General features: G+C 37.0%; 2 protein-coding genes across 6 annotated transcripts; one reads left to right on the top strand and one right to left on the bottom strand.

The window, feature by feature from the left end:
* Positions 1 to 218: 218 nt before the first annotated feature.
* Positions 219 to 4677, top strand: Psn (presenilin). Its single transcript, XM_070316229.1, has 7 exons — positions 219 to 628; positions 789 to 1039; positions 1131 to 1340; positions 1437 to 1657; positions 1736 to 2008; positions 2215 to 2447; positions 2533 to 4677. Exons 1-7 carry the CDS (start codon positions 491 to 493, stop codon positions 2686 to 2688), a joined length of 1482 nt encoding a protein of 493 aa, XP_070172330.1. The 5' UTR covers positions 219 to 490; the 3' UTR covers positions 2689 to 4677.
* On the bottom strand, positions 3074 to 18682 carry Klp98a (kinesin-like protein 98A). 5 transcript variants are annotated; one of them, XM_070316225.1, is made up of 18 exons: positions 18430 to 18682; positions 17695 to 18136; positions 16147 to 16216; positions 13053 to 13163; positions 12280 to 12396; positions 11718 to 11963; positions 11232 to 11404; positions 10656 to 11061; positions 10273 to 10557; positions 9627 to 10040; positions 9363 to 9560; positions 7738 to 7860; positions 7281 to 7382; positions 7066 to 7203; positions 5969 to 6994; positions 5629 to 5898; positions 4982 to 5192; positions 3075 to 4738 (listed from the first exon to the last, which is right to left on the bottom strand). In XM_070316225.1, the coding sequence occupies exons 2-18, from the start codon at positions 17739 to 17741 to the stop codon at positions 4683 to 4685; spliced, it is 3993 nt and encodes a 1330-aa protein (XP_070172326.1). In that variant the 5' UTR covers positions 17742 to 18136; positions 18430 to 18682; the 3' UTR covers positions 3075 to 4682. The 5 variants fall into 5 exon arrangements, with proteins under 5 accessions (XP_070172325.1, XP_070172328.1, XP_070172329.1 ...); XM_070316224.1 differs by lacking the exons at positions 17695 to 18136; positions 18430 to 18682 and adding an exon at positions 16299 to 16610 and having other exon boundaries at positions 3074 to 4738; XM_070316226.1 differs by having other exon boundaries at positions 3075 to 5192; positions 18430 to 18681.
* Positions 18683 to 19940: the final 1258 nt, after the last annotated feature.

The raw sequence follows: 19940 nt of genomic DNA, 5'->3' as shown, positions 1-19940 counted from the left end.
TATAAATATAGAAAGTATAGAGTGCGCATATCTTATCGTAATAAACTACGCTTTCTGTCCCTTGAAAATAAATCATCCTATTGGATGTCGCGTACATAGGGATATCGCCGCAATGTGAATCCTCCATTATTTGAAGTGACCAATAAAAATAACGTAAAGTCTGCAAGAAGCATGTAACGTGGTGTAAATAAAAAGAACACTTTCTTACACTTTTTTGAAAGATGGTGGTCGCACAGTGAATCACTCGCGCGACAGACGAGGAGAGAGAGGTTGTAAATGGTTGTCAACAAGTCGCAGATTTCACAGATAAGCGAGAGAATTGAATCGAATGATCCATTTAATCTACGTTTTTTCTTCTCTCTAATGTAAACGCAACACATTCGAGAAATAAACGAGGTGAGCCGTATCGAGAGTGCCAAAGTAGCACATAGTGGAAACTGTCAAAGAACGAGTCTTTCAACCGTTCGTCCGGAAATACAGACTTTGATGAATGTCTGAGAGTGATTACGATTCCGCGAACGAGTACACAAGTCTGATGGACGGTCACGTCGCGGAGTCTCGCACGGACGACCTAATCCTGGGCAATGACCGTCTAAGAAAGGGCCGTTCTAGGAACGTCAATGAGGAAGTAATTTTCTCGAGCAATATATTCTATTACTTTTCCATTTCTCTCTCTCTCTTTTTTTTTTAATAATTATTAATAGATTGCGGATAAATTTTGAATATTGGTCAAAGTATCCTCTCTCTTTTTCTCCAAGTGACATTTATTAACAGCGATACATTTATAGGTGGAAAATGGGGTTCCCGAAGTACATATTGAAGCATCAGGCACGACTGTCGCTCGATCGAATAGACGCAGTGCGTCTGGTAACAATAATCAAAGCAGACTGAGGCATTACAACAGAGACGAGGAAGAGGAAGAATTAAAGTATGGCGCGGCACATGTGATCAAACTCTTTGTCCCTGTTTCGCTATGTATGTTGGTTGTGGTGGCTACTATTAGCTCGGTGCACTTCTATACAACTAAAGGAATGTACTTGTAAGTTTTGCTTTTGCAATTTTTAATAATAATATGTTGCATTATCGACAAACGAGTTTATTGGAGTAAACAAATTTTTGTTCTTATTTAGAGTATACACTCCATTTCATGAGGACAGCTCTGATACGAGTACCAAAGTTTGGCAGGCGTTTGCCAATTCGCTAATTCTTATGAGCGTCATTGTATTTATGACTGTGATACTTATCATTCTTTATAAATACAGATTTTATAAAGTCATACACGGCTGGCTAATTATAAGCTCTTTATTGTTGCTTTCAATGTTTTCAATTCTATATTGCGAGTAAGTGTAAACATAGAATACTGTTGTAAATTCAAAATATTATTTTTATCTTTGATACTTAAGAGGAAAGCTTATTGTGCATTCTTACACTTGCAGGCAGATATTGAAAGCTTATAACATTCCAATGGATGTATTCACACTAGGCATAGGCTTATGGAATTTTGGTGTGGTAGGAATGATTTGTATTCATTGGCAAGGACCTTTGCAACTTCAACAGGCATATTTGATCTTTATTTCCGCCTTAATGGCGCTTGTTTTTATCAAGTATTTACCCGAATGGACGGCATGGGTCGTGCTCGGTGTTATAAGTATTTGGGGTAAGATATCTTCTCTTGTCGAAAATTTACTCTATAAGAAATTGATAATTTTACAGAATTTTTTCAACTTGCACTTAGATCTGATTGCGGTTTTAACACCGAAAGGCCCATTAAGAATACTCGTTGAAACAGCACAAGAACGAAACGAATCCATTTTCCCTGCTCTAATATATTCTTCCACTATCTTATATTCGTTTACCGTGACTTATGCTGGATATGTACAAGCGGCCACGATGGCATCTGAAGACACCGCGGCATCTCCTATGCGTAGTCAGGCAGACAATCAAAATAATCGCACATCTAATGATACGGAAGAGGGTGGTTTCACTCCCGAATGGGTAGAGACACACGGTATAATAGATCAAATACTAATAAAGTATTTTCATAAGAGAAAATTAATAAAAGCAAAGCAATATGTAAGCTTTGTATAACACATACAAATTATTATATATCAATTATATTTAATTAATCAATGTTTCTTAATCCGAGAGGTCGAATCTCCTTTTATGAAACAGTTCTATAAAGAATGGAGTTGATAATTCTGTTTCCACACACAGGCGAACGTAGCGCAAGGCGCGCTCAAGAGGTGCGGGAAAACTCGTTGAGGGAAGGTGCGCGGCAACAGGAAAATCGCGCACGAGAATCGCAGGGACAAGCGACAGTAACCGAGGAAGAGCGCGGAGTTAAACTAGGTCTTGGTGACTTTATATTCTACAGCGTGCTTGTTGGAAAGGCGTCCAGTTACGGAGACTGGAACACTACCTTGGCTTGCTTTGTTGCTATTCTTATTGTACGTATTTAAGAATACGCTCACCAATTGAATATAAAATTTTGCTAATAAATTTTTTTTTTTTTTTTTTTTGTGTATATTATAGGGCCTGTGTTTGACGTTGCTGTTGCTAGCCATATTCAAGAAAGCGCTACCTGCATTGCCAATTTCTATAACGTTTGGTTTGACATTTTACTTTGCCACGAAGGTCATTGTCGCGCCATTTGCAGATAGTTTAGCGAGCGAACAAGTGTTCATTTAAAAATTTAAGTATGATATAAATATTATCTTATTTAGTATAATTTATTGTAGGAATTGATTATTTTCCGCGAGGGGACAATGCCCATTACTCACCCGTTTGGTATCCCATTTAGTTTCAGTATTTCTTAATTTAATTTTTTTCTTTTTTTTATAATTTATTTATCCACACTTTTCTTTAGAGACTGAACCCTCTGAACCAAAACATACCTACCTATATTTTTTAATAATTGAATATTTCTCAAGGAATCGTATATATCAAATATACACACACATATTTGCAAAAAAAATGCTCAGAAAAAAGAAATAATTTAAATTTGTAATATAGAAGTAAGATAGAATATATAGAAAAAATGAAGGAATGTAATTACTTAGTATTTTTCTATGCGAAGCGAGTTGACAAGACGCGCATCGTTGTGGAACTAGGCGGTACATGTTTGTCACGGGGGTTATGTGATATACAAGCGGGAGAATGTGCGCTGCATTATAACAATTTATTGTACTCCGTTTGTTACATTTACAGAACATATAAGTAGATTCTTGAGTATAAAAAAAAAAGCGGATGACGATCGCGATATAAATTGTACATGAAATATGAGGTAATGTCTCCGTTTGAATAAGTAATAACTGCCTCGTTATATATACATCTTGATTAATATGCAATACACACCTCTTAACGGTGTTGTGCTATAGAGCGCGCCGAGTTTACTATTACTAATTATATTAGCCAGGGTGATTCCACATCGGATTTCTCCACGAGTTCAGTTACACACAGCCATGGAATAAATACTTTTTTATCATACTACAGAAAAGCATTTATTATGTGGCGCTTATAATGCTTATAGATTTTATTTTAGCATACTGAATAATAGCATCTTTTCAAAGTTGAAAGTGCATTACTCTTTCTTTATATCCGATACAGAAGAATGCAAAGAGAAATGTTCTGACTATGTAACGAAGAAGCAGTTTTATGCATTATTTCAAAATCTCTCGCATATAAAGAGTTCTTTGCTGCTTTTTTTTTAAATATATATATATATATATATATATATATAAATTTTAATATTTTAATTGCGTACTTTGCACCAATTTTTAATCTGATTAATCGTCATTTACAGCAATGCGGCAACATTTTTCTAAAATCGATAATTATCAAAAACTTTGGTTTAATTACTAATATCGAAATAAATGTTGCATAACGATTCCAACTTTAACGAGAGTCTGTTAATTCCTTGCACTATACACATTTATATACGTAACACATACTTTATATATATGTATATATCTCTCTCTCCTCGGAACTGGAAGAACTTTAACAGCGATATGATGTCTCTGTTAATGCTTGTAATGCATTATTAACTTTACAAGCTAATAATTATTATTCTAATGAAAAGTTCTTTCAATTCGTTAGTAGAATCTTTACTACTTTGAATTTTGGGCATACAAAACGTTACTCGATGCATAAAGCAAATCTTCGGTTATAGTGAACAAACTACTGCAAAATGTTATGATCGCTATTGCTGATAAATTCGTTATGTAATTTACAATAATCTTTGTGTAACGTAACCAGAATCATATAACGACTATACAAGATTTTTGACTATAATATCGAAGGAAGGTACACTTTGTGAATTCTATTGGGAGAAAGACATTAGGAAAATATCTGTAAAAGATAAAATAAGTCATACTATGATGCGATAAGTTTCACCTCGCCCATAGATGATTTTCTCTCTTTCTTTCTCTCTTTGTCTCATAAAGAATATATGACGTTGCTTTCCCGTTAATATCTCTATGTGCTTGCCCATGATAAGCTTGCAACATGCGCACGAGACAATATCGGTAAAGAACGTTTATTTTTCTAAAACCAGTCTTATGATTAGCTAGTTAAGCTTTCGGAAGCATATATTTTTCTAACGACTAAAAAGTTGTGCAGAACACGTCACCCGACATTTGTACGTCAATTATCTCGATAAGTAATTTATGTAATACTTACTAAAATTACAATGTTATAGAAGATTTTGTTTTTATCCTGAACGATATTGCATGAATCTCTCCTAAAATTGATATGTAATTTAAGAAATATTATAGATATACAAATGTCACATATGGGGGACCTGCTCTGTATAGATCGCCATTGCTACATTTCACTAATATTTCGTTTGCTCTAACTGCTGCGCATTTTTATAAATAGAAAAGAAATGAAAACAAATACAATGAATTATAAAGGTTTGTCGTATTTGCTCTCATTCACAATAGCGTTCTTTAGCTAGTCCCGTATTTGCCGCTCTCAAACATACCACGTCTGAAGAACGGACTGAATTCTAACAAAGATTGCTTATCTATGTTGCTGAGATTGCCATTATATTTATATAAGGGCTCGCAGTGCGGCAGCTCCGAGCAAACTTGAATCAATCGGCGAAGATATTCCTCGAGGCGTTTTCGACGTTGCCTCGCTACGACCTCGTACTTTGGAAAGACCTGACGTGGAGGAAAGCGTATTGCCGCGACCTGTGTGTATGATCAAAAACTCGTAAGATCGATTATATTGCGAGTATATATAATTCACGATTATGAAAATAGCCCAAATCACAGGAATCTTTCTCCTTTTGAAATAATTAGATATTTTTACAACTTCTTTGCCGCTTTAATAATGTATTTTTAAAGTTGTTGTTGTTGGGTTTTTTTTTTCAGAATATGCTCACATCTATTAATTTCTTCTCTCTTTTTCTCTCTTTGTATAATGGTCAAACTTTATTTGCAATTAAAAATAATTTCCAATGTAGAATAGATAAGCCATATTCAAACCTATTATCTTACATGATTGACTCAATGCTCCTGTATTTGTGTTTTTTGCCACTTTTATAATCTATTACGTTATATGGTCTATTACTATCTATTACGTATAAGCTATTATGTTGCATGGTATAATTGAACGATAACCTACCTTACTACCATACTTTTGTCGCATCGATGTATATAATTCCCGGAATCTCCTGTATCTACGCAGCAGTGTCCAACTGTCGTCCTGCGCTACGACTCGTACTTCGTATTCGTAATGGCTGGATGCGCCAGCTCCGCGTATCACGTACGATGGTACGCTGACGATCATGTTAATCACGCTGTCGCAGTCGCTGTCGTTCGCTATTAACGATGGCAGAGATCTCGTGATTGTCAGGGAATACGGACTACACAAGCGATCTCCGCGATTTTGACTCTGCGCAAGAAATAAGTCAATCAGTTGAAATCATCCAAGAAGAGAGAGAGAGGAGATGACGATAACTTACCGTCAAATAAACGGTTGAATAACCTCGACACGAGGATCTTTTGGATGCTAACGATTCCGATAAAGTCTCTTGATCAGTATTAGTATTAGGCCTGTTATTCCTGAAAAGTTGAGATCTGGTTTGCGCTACCGTTAATAGAATGGCGGAGCTATTATTTGTAGGTTCTACAACACTACAGTAAGCACTTGATTCGTTTTGTACATAGTCCTCATTGATGACGAGTCTATTATCGTCACCGCCGCTGCTGTCGTCGCATTGGAGTTGCCTGGTGGAATGATTTTTCCGTTCGTCCTCCAACAGCGACACTTCCAGTTCGATCTGCCGCCTCTGCAAATCCTGTAGTATCATTATCTGTCGATTGAGATCCTCTTTCGACGAGGTGCCGGCGTCCAGACATCTCATTACCATCATCCGCTGACGTGCAATTTTTTGGTTGAGTCTCTTCATCGCTGGATTTTGCTGTATCGGGGATTCTAGTGAATCCTGAAGCATATTCTCCGAAATAACTGACACCATAAGCGGTTTTCTATCCTCGTCGCTCGTCGATTCCATGGTTTTATTACTGATGTTCATTATATTTTTACTCTCTACTTCGGATGAGTTTGTATCATCATGCGTTAAGTGATGGTCTCGTTCGCAGCTTTCTTCCCGTTTCTCGAAATTTGCAGATTCATTCTTCGCGATATTGCTCATCTGCGTCGAATCGGCATCTTCGAAGGCTATACAAAGTTCCGGGGAGTCAGCCGCCGCCGTATGAAACGTTTCTACGGTATCGGAGCTCGGTATACTCTGTAGCAATAAGCTTGAGGTGATTTTTCTATTATTCGTTTCTTGGAAAAGGTTGGAATCGCAGCTGGAAGCTGTTCCGATGCAATAGTTTAACAAACGGTCATCATCCGAGGACGCGGGTAGAGCACATTTCAGATCCAGCGATAAACTCTGTTTTCGCTGGACAATCTCCTGAAGCTGTTCCCGAGTCCGTTTAGCCAGCCACAATTTCTTTTCCGTTACTCCTGCGTCAGCCATCTAAAAATGCATAATGTAAGTACATTGTTTTTGTATAGCGCGTAAATTATTCGTATTCTATGCGCACATACTTCTGCCTTAAATATTTGCTTTTGTCTCTTTGCGATCTCCACGAGTTCTTCCTCCATCTTGTCCACCTTGCTCTGATGTTCATTCAGAGACCTGACCTTGCTCTGTAACTCGTTTTCCAAGGCAACTAGCTCTTTCTTCTATTTGGAAAAATTATTTTTTAGAAAATAAAAAATATAACTGTAAATTGAAGAAACTTGCTTAGATCTTTACTCACGTGATGATTAACTAGTTCCCTGACGCTATCGATGCATTTTTCATCGTTGAGGCTGGACCACGACTCAAGCAGACTATCGTCGCTACCAGCACCGTTATCCGTCTGAAATACATTTCGCTTCACATTCTACAAACTTATATATTGAATCGTTGAGATACAATTCTTAGATCCGATTCTTATTTATTCACAATACGATCTAACACACACTCGGAATATTCCCATCATTTTATATTTATTATTATATACATATTATTAAGAAAGAGAGATAGTATAGTGTCGAGAAAAAAAATGTGTGTGCGTGTTATGTCGTCTGAGCGATGATGGATTATTATAAAAGAAAATTATACGAAAAAATATATAATGCGAATATACATATATGCATCGCGTCATTTGTAATATGCGTGCATGTGATAAATTTGAAGTTACTCCGTTTCCTTTCGCGATGTAATGTTCTCACCTTTTCCCATTGATGTTGATGAGTTTGCGCACGTTCATGACTGTTTACGAGCTCTTGCAGCTGTCGATGCTTGGACTGCAATAATGTGCGCAGATAGGCGATTTCCCTACACATATTTTCTACCTGGTACCACACACAACACATACCGATACGTTAACAAAAGAGATAAGTAACCAAAGATAATTCAAAATCAAAAATGGGCAAACCGATTCGCTCCAATATATCTTTACATCGGAACGAAAAGTTAAATTAAAATTCTATGCCGCAGAGAATGAAACGTTTACATATAGTTATACGAAATAGCGGCTAAAGATTGATAAGAATAAAACACACGTCTTTTCATTTTTTCTTTTGTTGAGATGCGCAAAAATACTTGTTGCTCCAGATTGATTTATCGATAAATGAAACAATTTTAACGACATGATAAATAAAAATGTAAAGAATATACATATATATGCATTAATTTTATCCTCGTTCATGTTTTTAGAGAACCCACTCGAATAAATAAATTAAATAAATTACAAAATATAAGTGAAACAAATAAAGAAATAGCAAGTGCAATTTTTGCAGTACGTGTTATTTCGAGAAAATTATAAAAGTTTTCCTCATGTTAATTAATTGGTATTCGAAATTGTGCACATGCGGACGGATTTCCGAGGTGCGACGACAACGAGTTAATGAGAAATTGGGTTTGTTAATCGGGAATATATCAAGTCGATCGAGTGCATAAAATCTTTAAAAATTATGTGAGAAACAGAGAGAAAACACAACGAGAATGCGTGCGAATTGTTTTGTGGAGGATCAAACGCCACTTTTTGTATGAAAAATTTATTAATCAACAATATATCAGTATATAACAATAATTAGTTCTCTTCTATATTTTTATATCTCGCATAACAAACCCATAGACTATCCCATATATCAACCCATATTTCTATACAAACAAGCCCAAAAGATATGTACATACGTTTCATTCTATAACACATTCTCTACTTAAATATACAACATTCCAAGGAATGCCATCTTTGTGTCCGGCAATATCTTTTCAGCACTAGCACTTTTTTATATAATCGGCGGCTTATATATGTAACGTGTAAACACGCAATTTGTTAACACATGAACGATGTGTAAATAATACGTTAATTGTAAATAGGCGCAATATATCCGAGGATTCCTAGAAGGAATCGAAAAATAATCTCATATAAACACTCTCATATAGATGGCGAACGCAAGTCTCATCGCATACGACGATAGGAAATAGAGCCTTCTATAAAAGATATGCACAACATATTGATAGGCCTGGTAGACATCGATAGACACAATACCGTGTATTTTAATCACAAGAATTTTGGTCTGGATAGTCGAAAATGTCATTTCGCAAAATTAATTAATTGCATAGTCGAGACATTCGCAGATATTTGTTGGACGAATCGTGGCAACTCACACGTGTGAGACGAAGATTGGATATTACTATCGAGATATCACATGTTTAACGGACAAACGTGCGAGTAAATGATGATGTTGCCAGACAAGCAAATAAGGACAACGATAGCGACAAGGACGAGATAGAATTGATACTTGATCGAGATTACATTCAAGTCCGGAGGCGCATCCGAGTCACTTACTTGCGTCATTTCATCCCGTCGTTCTTGTTCCAGGAGATGTCGGCGCGCGCGCAGCTCACGTTGACGCGATTCCAGAGCCGCGATCGCATCCGCCCATTCTTTCCACTGCGCGCCCCATTCCCGTTCCAATTCACGTTGGGCACCTTCCAGCGCTTCCCTCCTCGCGGCCCACCTCTCCTCGCGCTCCTCTTGTTCCCTCTGGAGAGGGAATACAATTATTTAAAGTTCAACGTGAAGAATCATCGAGATACCTTACTTACAAACCTTGAAATCTTCCTTTTCCTTCAGAAGTGCGGCCTTTTGCTGTTCCAATTCCTCGACCGCCCTGAGATCCTCGCTCGAGTTCACGAGATTATCGCTGGAGCAAGAAGCATGCAGATCGGAGACGCTCCAGCTCAAGAGCGACAATCTCGATAGATTGACGACCGTCGATTGTAAATTGCCGTTACCCGAGCCGCCCTCTTTTCGGAGTTTTGCCGCCTCCGCCGGATCGTTGTATCGAAACATGTTGTTCCTGCCGAGGAGGATGATACACCCTTGCGACAATCTCGTCGGCTTATCCACCTGGGCTGTGTTGATCCAACAATGAGGCGAGAGCGGATGCAGCGTCGCAACCCCGCTATCCAATTCGACTATGCAATGTTCCGATTCCACATCCGCACCGGTCAGCACAATGTCCTGTTTGTCATAATATAGTATAGTCGGTACTTGCAATTGTTTCCTTATCAATTAGCCCGAGGAAATGACTTTGATGATGAAAATCTTGCTTTTCACTTGGATTATTTATATTAGAGCAATTTAAAAAAAATAAAGACACATCTACAATCTCTCTATACTTTAATAATTTTATTAATAAAACTGTCAACATGTCAAATGTGTCAAATATCTATTTAATTATTTATATCATCACCTGGACAACGGAAGCTTCCTCTGTGCCGACTAACGTTTTTCCTTCTTTCAGATGATATAACGTGACGCCGGTACTGAGTAAATCGTCGTCGATGCCGACCAGATGCGGCATTTCCGAATCGAGGACGACGCCGACTCCGCTTTTTCGTAATCCTAGCGCTTTTTGTTCTTGCAAAATTTGTTGCGTCTCTCGCCACTTTTCGGTCCATTCCTCAGTTAATACCTTTTCTTGTTCTTGCTTCTCCTGGATTTGAGCCAATAACACTTGCGGTGGCCTCTCCACGCTCTATAAAAAAGATCGGTAGATATACATTTAATATCGCTAAATAATAAAATAGCGAAACTTGGAGGAAATGTGCGCCGGCATAGTTTCAGAATACTTGCCATATTCTTATCGATGAGGGACTTCAATTTCTCTATCTCCGCCCTAAGTTCCCTGATAAGCTTCACATTCGCGTCTTCATTGATGGTCGGCTTGTTGATGATATTTTTCGCACGATTGGCGTATCTGAGAGCGCTGAGAGTATCGTTGTAATTACATTCCGCTGGACTGATGGTCGCTATCATGATAGTCTTGGAATTTCCGCCGAGGGAATCCTTCAGCAGCCACGTCAGCACGCTGTCCCGATAAGGGATGAACGCATTTCGCTTCGAGGCGGATGCGTCGCCGCTCGCGGAACTTACTTCCGAGAGCGTGGATATCACTGTGCCTAAAGTCACCAAGGACTTGTTGATGTGCGCGCCTTCCTTCAGTCGCTGACCTGTCGCTCCGGTCGCGTTTGCACGCTCGCTAAAGGGAGAGAGGAAATGAAAGAATAATAATTTTTAAACCACAATCGCTTAAACACATTTATCGCGCGGTGTACTTTGTGGGTTTTTTTTTCAATTTTCTCTCATTTTTACACGGACGGATTGGAAAATAACTCGACTTGTTCTCATGCTTTTCTTTTTCGAGACTACCTTCCGGCCAAGTCGACAAGGTGCACCTTGGAAACGGTCTCCGACGGCATGTTGCCTTCCGAGAAGCCGGCCTGTACGAAGGTTATCGTAAAAATCGCGTGACTCCTGCTACTCACGTCGTTCATCTTTGTGCTGGCCGTAGTCCTATGCGTATTACCTCTCACCATGCATTCCTGAACATGAATAATCTGCCGTTTATTGATATTGCAATGCAAATATATGCATACTCACTATAGTATGCAAAATTTATTTTATAATTTATTTTTATTATGTATTTCTCGTTTACTGAAATTGCAATATTAAAAAGTATTTCATGTGAAATATGATTGTCTGACATTTATTTTATAAATTAATTTTATAAATTAATAATATAATAGAAATTAATAATTACAATTACGACTTTTCGTTATTGCAATTTTTTTATAAATAATAACGTAATAGAAGTGGATAAATAATTGGCATCATTAATGCGATTTTTTGATATACCTGAATATCCGAATAATCATAAACGAGATGACACGACAAATCTTGGACGTAAGGCCCTCCCGTGGGATGTTCCCGTACCCTCAGCGAATGGGATTGGCTTTGGTCCAGTCTGAGCAAGTCTCTCACTCTCTCATTATAGATTTCTAGGAACGATACTTCCGTTCTGTACGACGCTCCGCTTTCCTTTCCGGCTGCCATTCTAGCGAAGAGGGTCTTGCAGATCCGTGGTATCAACCCCTGAGATTCCTATGCGCGATGTGAAATAATAAATTACAAAACGAAAGCTAGACAAAGAAAGGAGAATTACTTAGACAGTATCTCAATGTGTTGTATTTTCCGTTCCTTCAAAGATGGAAAAATGTCGTTTGTAATATGCAATATGGATACTGTTTGCAAGATTCATATAGGTTTGTACTATTTTTATGATTACTTTAATTTAATTTATTTTTCCTTTTTTTTGTTTTATTTTTTTTAAATTTTATTTCGAGAAATATTGATGTTTCTGTAGTAAAAATGATTGTAAAAAGATATGGTCTTTTAACGAACTAGGCTTGCATTATACCGGTGTGCCCATCATTGTGAAGGTCTTCCCAGATCCTGTCTGGCCGTAGGCAAAAACGCAGGCATTGTAGCCCTCGAAGGCACTTTCTATTACGTCCGTACCAAGATCGTAGAAAACCTAGATACAGAAAGGGGGTGATTGAATTAGCGTCTTTTCCTCATCTATCCAAAATGCAAAAGGGGCATCTTGCTTTAATGAAAAGAAGATTCTTATCGATTATCATTCAGCAAACGACCTACCATAACTAATTAGCCATATCATTAACATAGTAATCATATAATGCACATTTTGCATAAAGACATTTAATTAAATCATAATACCCTATGTAATGATTATACTCGTATACAGAGCGGAACAATTATTGCAACAATCGCATATTATGTCGTTTCACACACAATAACAAGATATCATTCTATTTACTCTTTGCATTATGCTTGAAAGTTTTCTTTCATTCATGGGAACGTTTGTTAGAAATAATCAAGTATTAATATAGCTCGCGATATTATAATGAACAGTTGTTCGAATCGATGAGACCGATTTTACAATAATTGCTGCGCTTCGCAGTTATATCGTTATATTTTTAATCGTATTATGTACGATTTATTATCGGCACAATAAAACTGACAATGGAGTGTGAGCTTCAATCTTTCCATATGTTGTCGCAAATGTTTTGTATGTTTTTACTATCCAATATTTTTATCTTTAATCGCGAAATTTTAAACAAGTTTTTATTTTTTTTTCTTTCCTTCAGCTGCAAAAAGCTTGACACAAACCTTTTCTTGGGATGCATAATTTTCGTCGTTCGGATCGAAGGACCAGTAGGAATGATCGAACGTGAAATCTTTGTACTTCCTCCGATCGATATCTCTGCAGCTATCCGGTGTCTGTAAACAATGAGTCGTTATTTCAGTAGTATTATCCTATCGTAGCGCTGGATTTCGTTATCGCCGCGTTCATGTTAAAGTTCAATTGTCATTAAGTCGAATAGAACGAACACTAGTGATTATTTCTAGGAGTTGAGCAACGATTATATAATACAATATAATCTATATATATATATATTGTATAACTACATAATTATATATGCTATTTGCGGGAACGCTCTATAGGTTCATTCTTTTCAATTAAGCTTTCGATACTTTCTTTATTTTTGTACGGAAAACTATTGAGTATCATTCAAATAATTCGACTAACATTTATTCGCGAAAGCTAGCTATGCGGTATTCATGATATAATACGTGCTTAGGCTGCATTCTACATAATTGATGAAACATTGTTGGGAATTTTGCACTATATTATGTAAGAAAATGAATAGTAGATAAGTAGATAAGACATTTCAATTTCACTTTCACAATTCCGCGTGTGTCTTATGTTTGTACGCATCACACGGTCAGAAAGCGATCTACTAAAATTTATATAATTGCATATGCAAATTTCTAAATCCTATTACATATGTAAAGTTTGAAAATTAGTTATTATACACTTTCGCGTAAATCCCGATAAGTCTGACTGGTAAGCGCTTACGAGAGAAAAAAAAAAAATATATATATATATATATATATATAGCATAAATATTTTAAGATATATATATACTCATAATTTAAAAAATTTATAAAATTCTTAGTCGTATTACGATCTCGATGTCTATCATAATTTTTAATTTTATTAATATATAGTACACACATTATATTATATTCCGCAAGTGTCAACCAGCTCGATTCTTATTAGAAATCGATTAAGTGCGCTTTACGATCAAAGCTGCGCTTTAATTCGCACTTGCTGAAGATTTTCTCGTCAAGAACGATTACTCTCCGGCGTAGGATTGGCCTTCTTCTTTGATTAGAACGAGAGATAGCCCGGATAAGGATTAATTGAATACAGATAAAATGCGAATTAATATTATACAAGGCTACAGGACGCGGCAATTGCTCGCTGCAATACGATTGCTGGTTGTTGCGGTCCAGCCGTGATTTTCGCACTTTCTCCTCACCGCATACCGTTATCCTTCAGCCCGAAAATTCCAATGATCGTCTGTAACGAGACAGATTCGTTAAATGTGGTTGAAACATTTTTCTTTTTGTTTCATATGTAACTCTCCATGGAAATTTATGCCCGCATAAATCAAAGCTAACAATGTAAATAACTATTTTATGTTACAAGTTTTTCTTTTTTCATCGTTTATTTTATAAAAGTCCCAATCTCAGCGAATTTGTTTTAGAAAGAATCGAACGATCACCCGATTTTATTTTTAAAAAATCGCTCCTCTTTTTAATTATTCGCGTAATATTTGAATGATTTGCTCGAAAATAATCTCCTAGTAAGCCTAATTTTGTTAGACAATAGCTTTCCGTTTCTTCGTTTCGATCAAAGATATTTGTCAGAGATCCATCGATTAAAGGCTCATTTTAATAATTCACACTCGACACTTCCGTTGAATTCATTCGAGCAGAAATTATGAGACTGAACTCGCGCGACATTGTGCAGCTACAGTAAAAAATAAAAGATTGTCGCGTCACAAATATTCGTTTAGAAATCCTTTAGAAAGTCCATTTAAGGCCATTATTCCTCGGTACTCGCGATGCCACAAATAAGCTCGTACATGCTCATACATATACATATAAATTATGCATCTAACAGTATTGCTAATAATATAATGAATTAATTTTGTATTTAAAATTTTTTTATATTTCAAGTCTAATAAGCTTTTAATGCATATATGGATTTATTGAAATCAAATTTGACCAATATTCGACATAATTTGCAGGATATCTTTAAAGTAAAATTAAAATTGACAGATTACAATTGTAAATTGAAAATACGCTATAAGATCGTGCGGAATTCAGGCTTACGATATTGTGCATTCATCATATCGTCATAATACCGTTACATGGAATAAAATTTGATATCTCGCGATATGATCGTATATGATAGCAAATTTGCGATTTCGGCATTTTAGTATGACAGTGATTCTGTGATGTAATCGCGCTTACATCATACACGCGGACGGACCTTCAGTTTATAAACATAGAACCAAAACGCAAACAAGTGTGACAAGAACCATTTTTAGCACCGAAGGTGCACACAACAGGTTAATTTATTCGCCTACGCATTTCATCCAGCGATTACTTTTATTAGTTGAACCCAACACAATCTTTATATTCAGTATTCGAAATAACTAAATGTAAATTTCAGCAATTAAGATTTTTCTTAATAATTTAAATAAAAATTTTATTAAATCAATATCTACTTGAAAATTAAATACAGTGGAATAATATTTTCTGCATTATCCGTGTAAAAAAAATCTGGAATTTGTATTAATATGCAAAAAATATTCAGTATAAAAGAATAAAATATTTATATTTTTAAAGAGATAAAACATTGCTCAACATTTTAAAAAATTTTTCTGAATAAAATATATCAGTGTATTGTTTAAAAAATTGGTAAATAAAATTATTACTGAAAGAAACTTTGATAATTTCTACCGGCTTTCCGCTCATATCATCTTCTTTCTTTTATACGGGATATCTTATAGAGATTGCGATTTGTATACCTAAAAACGACTGTGTTGTGCTACGTAACGACTGCATGCGATCGTGAAACGAGATTGAAACCGGCTCCAGCGATTCTTGTGTCTTTTATTTTTGCAATCACGCTTCGAATATTTAAGCGGCGACGCAAACTTTCGAGTTCCGTAGGAGTGAAATATTACGATATCTCAATTATTAAAAAATAACGCATATTCCATGTGCGTGATGTTTTTTAATCGAAATAATAATAAAAAAAAAACAGATATGACGTTGCACAGTTCGACAAGAAAGGAGGAAGGCAAGAAGAGAAGACAATAGCGTGTACGAGAGATTTGTCTACCTTGGTATTGAAGATCCGCGTCCTCTTGCCGTCCATCTGTACAATCAATTTCTCGTTCATCGCCACCTCCCTGCAATAACAACAACATGATACACATACATTATCCGGCACATAATCTCCTATCCTGATATTGTTCGGAACTTGAATACCACGAATTCGGAAATCGCACGAGACGCACGTTCATCGGCCGTAATGCACACCAGTCGATACCACGATGACATAACTGTGTCATGTGCTGTCAATAACATCTGTTCGATATAGCGGCTGGTTTTGAGTGTTGCTGTCGCTTCTCCAACTTTTTGTATGACGAAGTGATTGAATCCGTTGATTTTAAATGGGATATTGCTCCGAAACACTCATATTTCTCAGAAAACAATAATGATACATTCGATATATATTATTTTTTAATATACTATCTTGTCAAAATATTTTATTGCCGTCCTATATTCCCCACTTTCCAGAATATATTTATTTCTACCATTTGCAAAAAAAAAAAAAAAATCGAGTTGATATATTAATTTTATGCATTTTCGATATATTTCTGCGATAAAATCCTAAAGTGAACAATCAATTATATGTTTTTAATAACATCTGTCTATCACACTCTTTCAGTACACAATGTGATTTGAAATACACAACAGTTAAGAATTTGCTCTTTCAAGCCTTGTATACTAAAATGAGTTAAAAAAAAAGTCAATAGAGAATAAAGAACACAAAACAAATTTGGCAAAGAGAAAGAGGTGAAGCTTGAGATGAAATAAAGATGTGACAAAAATAAAAATTTGTTAGATGGTCGATAAATCATTTACCTCTTATATATATTCGGCTTAAATTTTTTTCTGCAGATTTTATATTATTCTTATTTGCAAGAAGATTGAGCGTGCAACAAAGTAAGAGCGGCTAGATCGAATTCGAACGATGATGAGTTCAATGTCGATGACTTGGACCACGCGCGTGCATCAGCAGCATTCCTCATACTTATTGTCAGTAATATTAGACAATGGTTCTGTCGCCGATAATATCCAATGATATGATACGATGCGTCGTCGTCGATGAGATGCTATTGACGGCAAATTAATTGCATAATGGTATCAATTGATACAGAGATACAAATAACATGAAAATCTATAGAATATATCCAAAGAACGTCTAAAAGAATCGAGACACTGCAATGTTTTTTTTCCGAATCATTAAAAATGTCTTTGCAGAGAATTCGGCTGATGTAACGCAGTATGCATCGAGGCGTCCTAAATTTCATCTCATTTCCACAAACTATTAAAAATGCGTATGTGCGTATGTACTAATACTCACAATCAGCGAAAATCAACATATTGCTTTTGGAACTCATTCTACGGATCTCTATATAATCGATCAATACGTTCGTATATATGTATTATGTTTAATTAATTTTATTAGCGATGCATTTCTAGTCGGATTCGCGATCGCATCAGGCGAATTCGTATCCGAGGAGAATCGGTCACGACGATCACTCGGATATTCCAGCACCGAATTGTTGAAGAGCACCGTCATCTCAAATCACACACGCACCTTTTGTTGAAGGGTCGAACTCTCACGGCCACCTTCACAGAAGCCATGGTTCCGCGAGGAGGAGCGCATGGGGCCAACGAAACAGGCGGTCGCTGTCACCGTCCTCTGCGGCGACGTGACGCGTCGAAGGGTCGTCTTCGGCACGCTATTAATTCCCGACGACGTTGCGCGTTTACGGAAGACGCTGGCGTCCTCGTCGTACCTCGAACGCGTCCAGCAACAGCGACATCGTCTCCTCCGTTATACACACGCTTTTGATTCACGGACGACCGCGAGTGACTGCTGATGACTGCTCTGCTGTGCAATCGCTGTACCGAGCGCCGAGTCGAGTGGGAGTGTGGAAGTCGTGTCGAGACTAGTGAACGCGCATGCGTGACTTCCTCGCAACTCGATTGCCAGCGGATTCTATCCACTCGAAGGCCGTTCAAAAGCACTGCGTCGTCTGGAATTATGTATAAGATATTTAAATTGATGTCTCTCTCTCTCTCTCTCTCTCTCTCTCTAACGTTAGAGAAAAAAAGATATATATCGAAAGAGTGCCATATACACCATATACCAAAAACAATATACAGAAAATTATATACAGAAAAATACTATAATATCAATGAATATATAAATATATATAATATAAAAATGGGACATTACAAATTTGATAAAAGGCAAATAAGATAAATCAAAGAGGAAATATCGGTAACGTTTAACCCGTTTATCGTTGGCAAAGTAACGTATAATTACCTTAAATGCGAGTATATCGATATTTCAATAAATTTGAATCAATATATTGATATCGATATACTGTATATCTGACGATATTATTGACAGATGCAATTGGGCGTAAAGGAGAGCATCGAGGAGGATAAGGGCGGAGAAGTGGAACACGACGTGGACCAGGGCGCTTCTCTCAAACAGGTTTATGCTTCCTTCGGCCGCAGTGACGTCATCATAGCGGCCGTTTGCGCTCGCGCGAACGGGAAAGGCCGAGCCGCACCGCGCCACCCACGCCGGCTACGAGGCAGGAGGGAAACGAGGCGGGAACCGTGATCGCTAAACCAAATCGCTTTGCGGTTTCTCGACGCGTAACGGCGGTCGAGGCGAGAATTCGCGTCGTCTTGTTGTCCAGCTGCTGATTATTGCGCCTCGATCGGCCATCTATCCAGGACATCATCCGTCCGCCAACTCGTCTGCTAAAAAATGTATAATACCTAGACGGCGAAGTTTATCAAAACGGAACCAGGAGCGAGAAACGGATATGCTCGTTGTCGGACGCGTCGTATGTGTCACGGGTCGACAAACCTTTTGATATCACCGGATGACACCACGCTTTTGCATATCTCTCGGAGCTGCAACTCGTGTCTTACCTCTCGCGACAGATTGTTGATTTCGAGATTGCTGAAGGAACCGTTGAAAGGAATAAAACTTTTTCCACAGCGCCCTCATTAGAGCATTAATAAATCATTTTGCGGAGAAGGGACGATAACGGGGAAAATAAACTAGATACGCGTGTCTAATGACAATTTGAAAAATGTATGCTAACGTTATGATTGGTTCAATCTTGTACGCGTGCGCATTTTTATCTCGATTTCTGAAAACGGACCAATCAGGCCAGCTTTCCCGCGCGAATTCTAAATACGGCAAAGTTTGCTCAAAGTCTACGAACGGGAGATTAATGAAAAAATCCGAGCACGCGTCGATACCTTCTTCCTTTGTATAATCCGCATAACGGCGTACTTCACGTTTCCGCGAAGTCGTTTCTCGCTTCTTCTTTCGTTATAATTTATCGCGCGTAACAAAAGATCCAATGACGAGGTGGATTTTTTTTTAAAAGAGAAAAAAGGCTCTGTGTGTAAGTATATAAAACTTGCTTAACGGTTTCAATCGTATAATAATTATAGATCTATAAAAACTTGATTATTTCAAATAATTCTAATTATTATGAAATTTAAACCGCTTCTTCGTCTTTTTAGGTATATAAAATAAAATACCGTTTTATGAAAAAATAAAAGAAACATATATATATATGTGATAATAATATAAGATTCTTAGAAAATTTAACTTTGGTTTGTAAGGAATTAAAATTAATTATAAAGATGTGTTAAAATATTTATCAAATAAATCTAAAAGTGATATCGCGTTATTGTCTTATAATTAGACAGGTAGACGAATGATAAAATTGTCAGAAGCTTGAAAAGCCGAGCAGTTAACACGACACGTGTTTGCGCATAGCGATATTATTCATAAGCGATCGA

The sequence above is a fragment of the Polyergus mexicanus genome, unplaced genomic scaffold (genome assembly GCF_030449975.1).
Source record: "Polyergus mexicanus isolate NDT 795.1 unplaced genomic scaffold, iyPolMexi1.0 SCAF_3, whole genome shotgun sequence".
NCBI lineage: Eukaryota > Metazoa > Arthropoda > Insecta > Hymenoptera > Formicidae > Polyergus > Polyergus mexicanus.
This window is presented reverse-complemented; position numbering and strand designations above follow the sequence as displayed.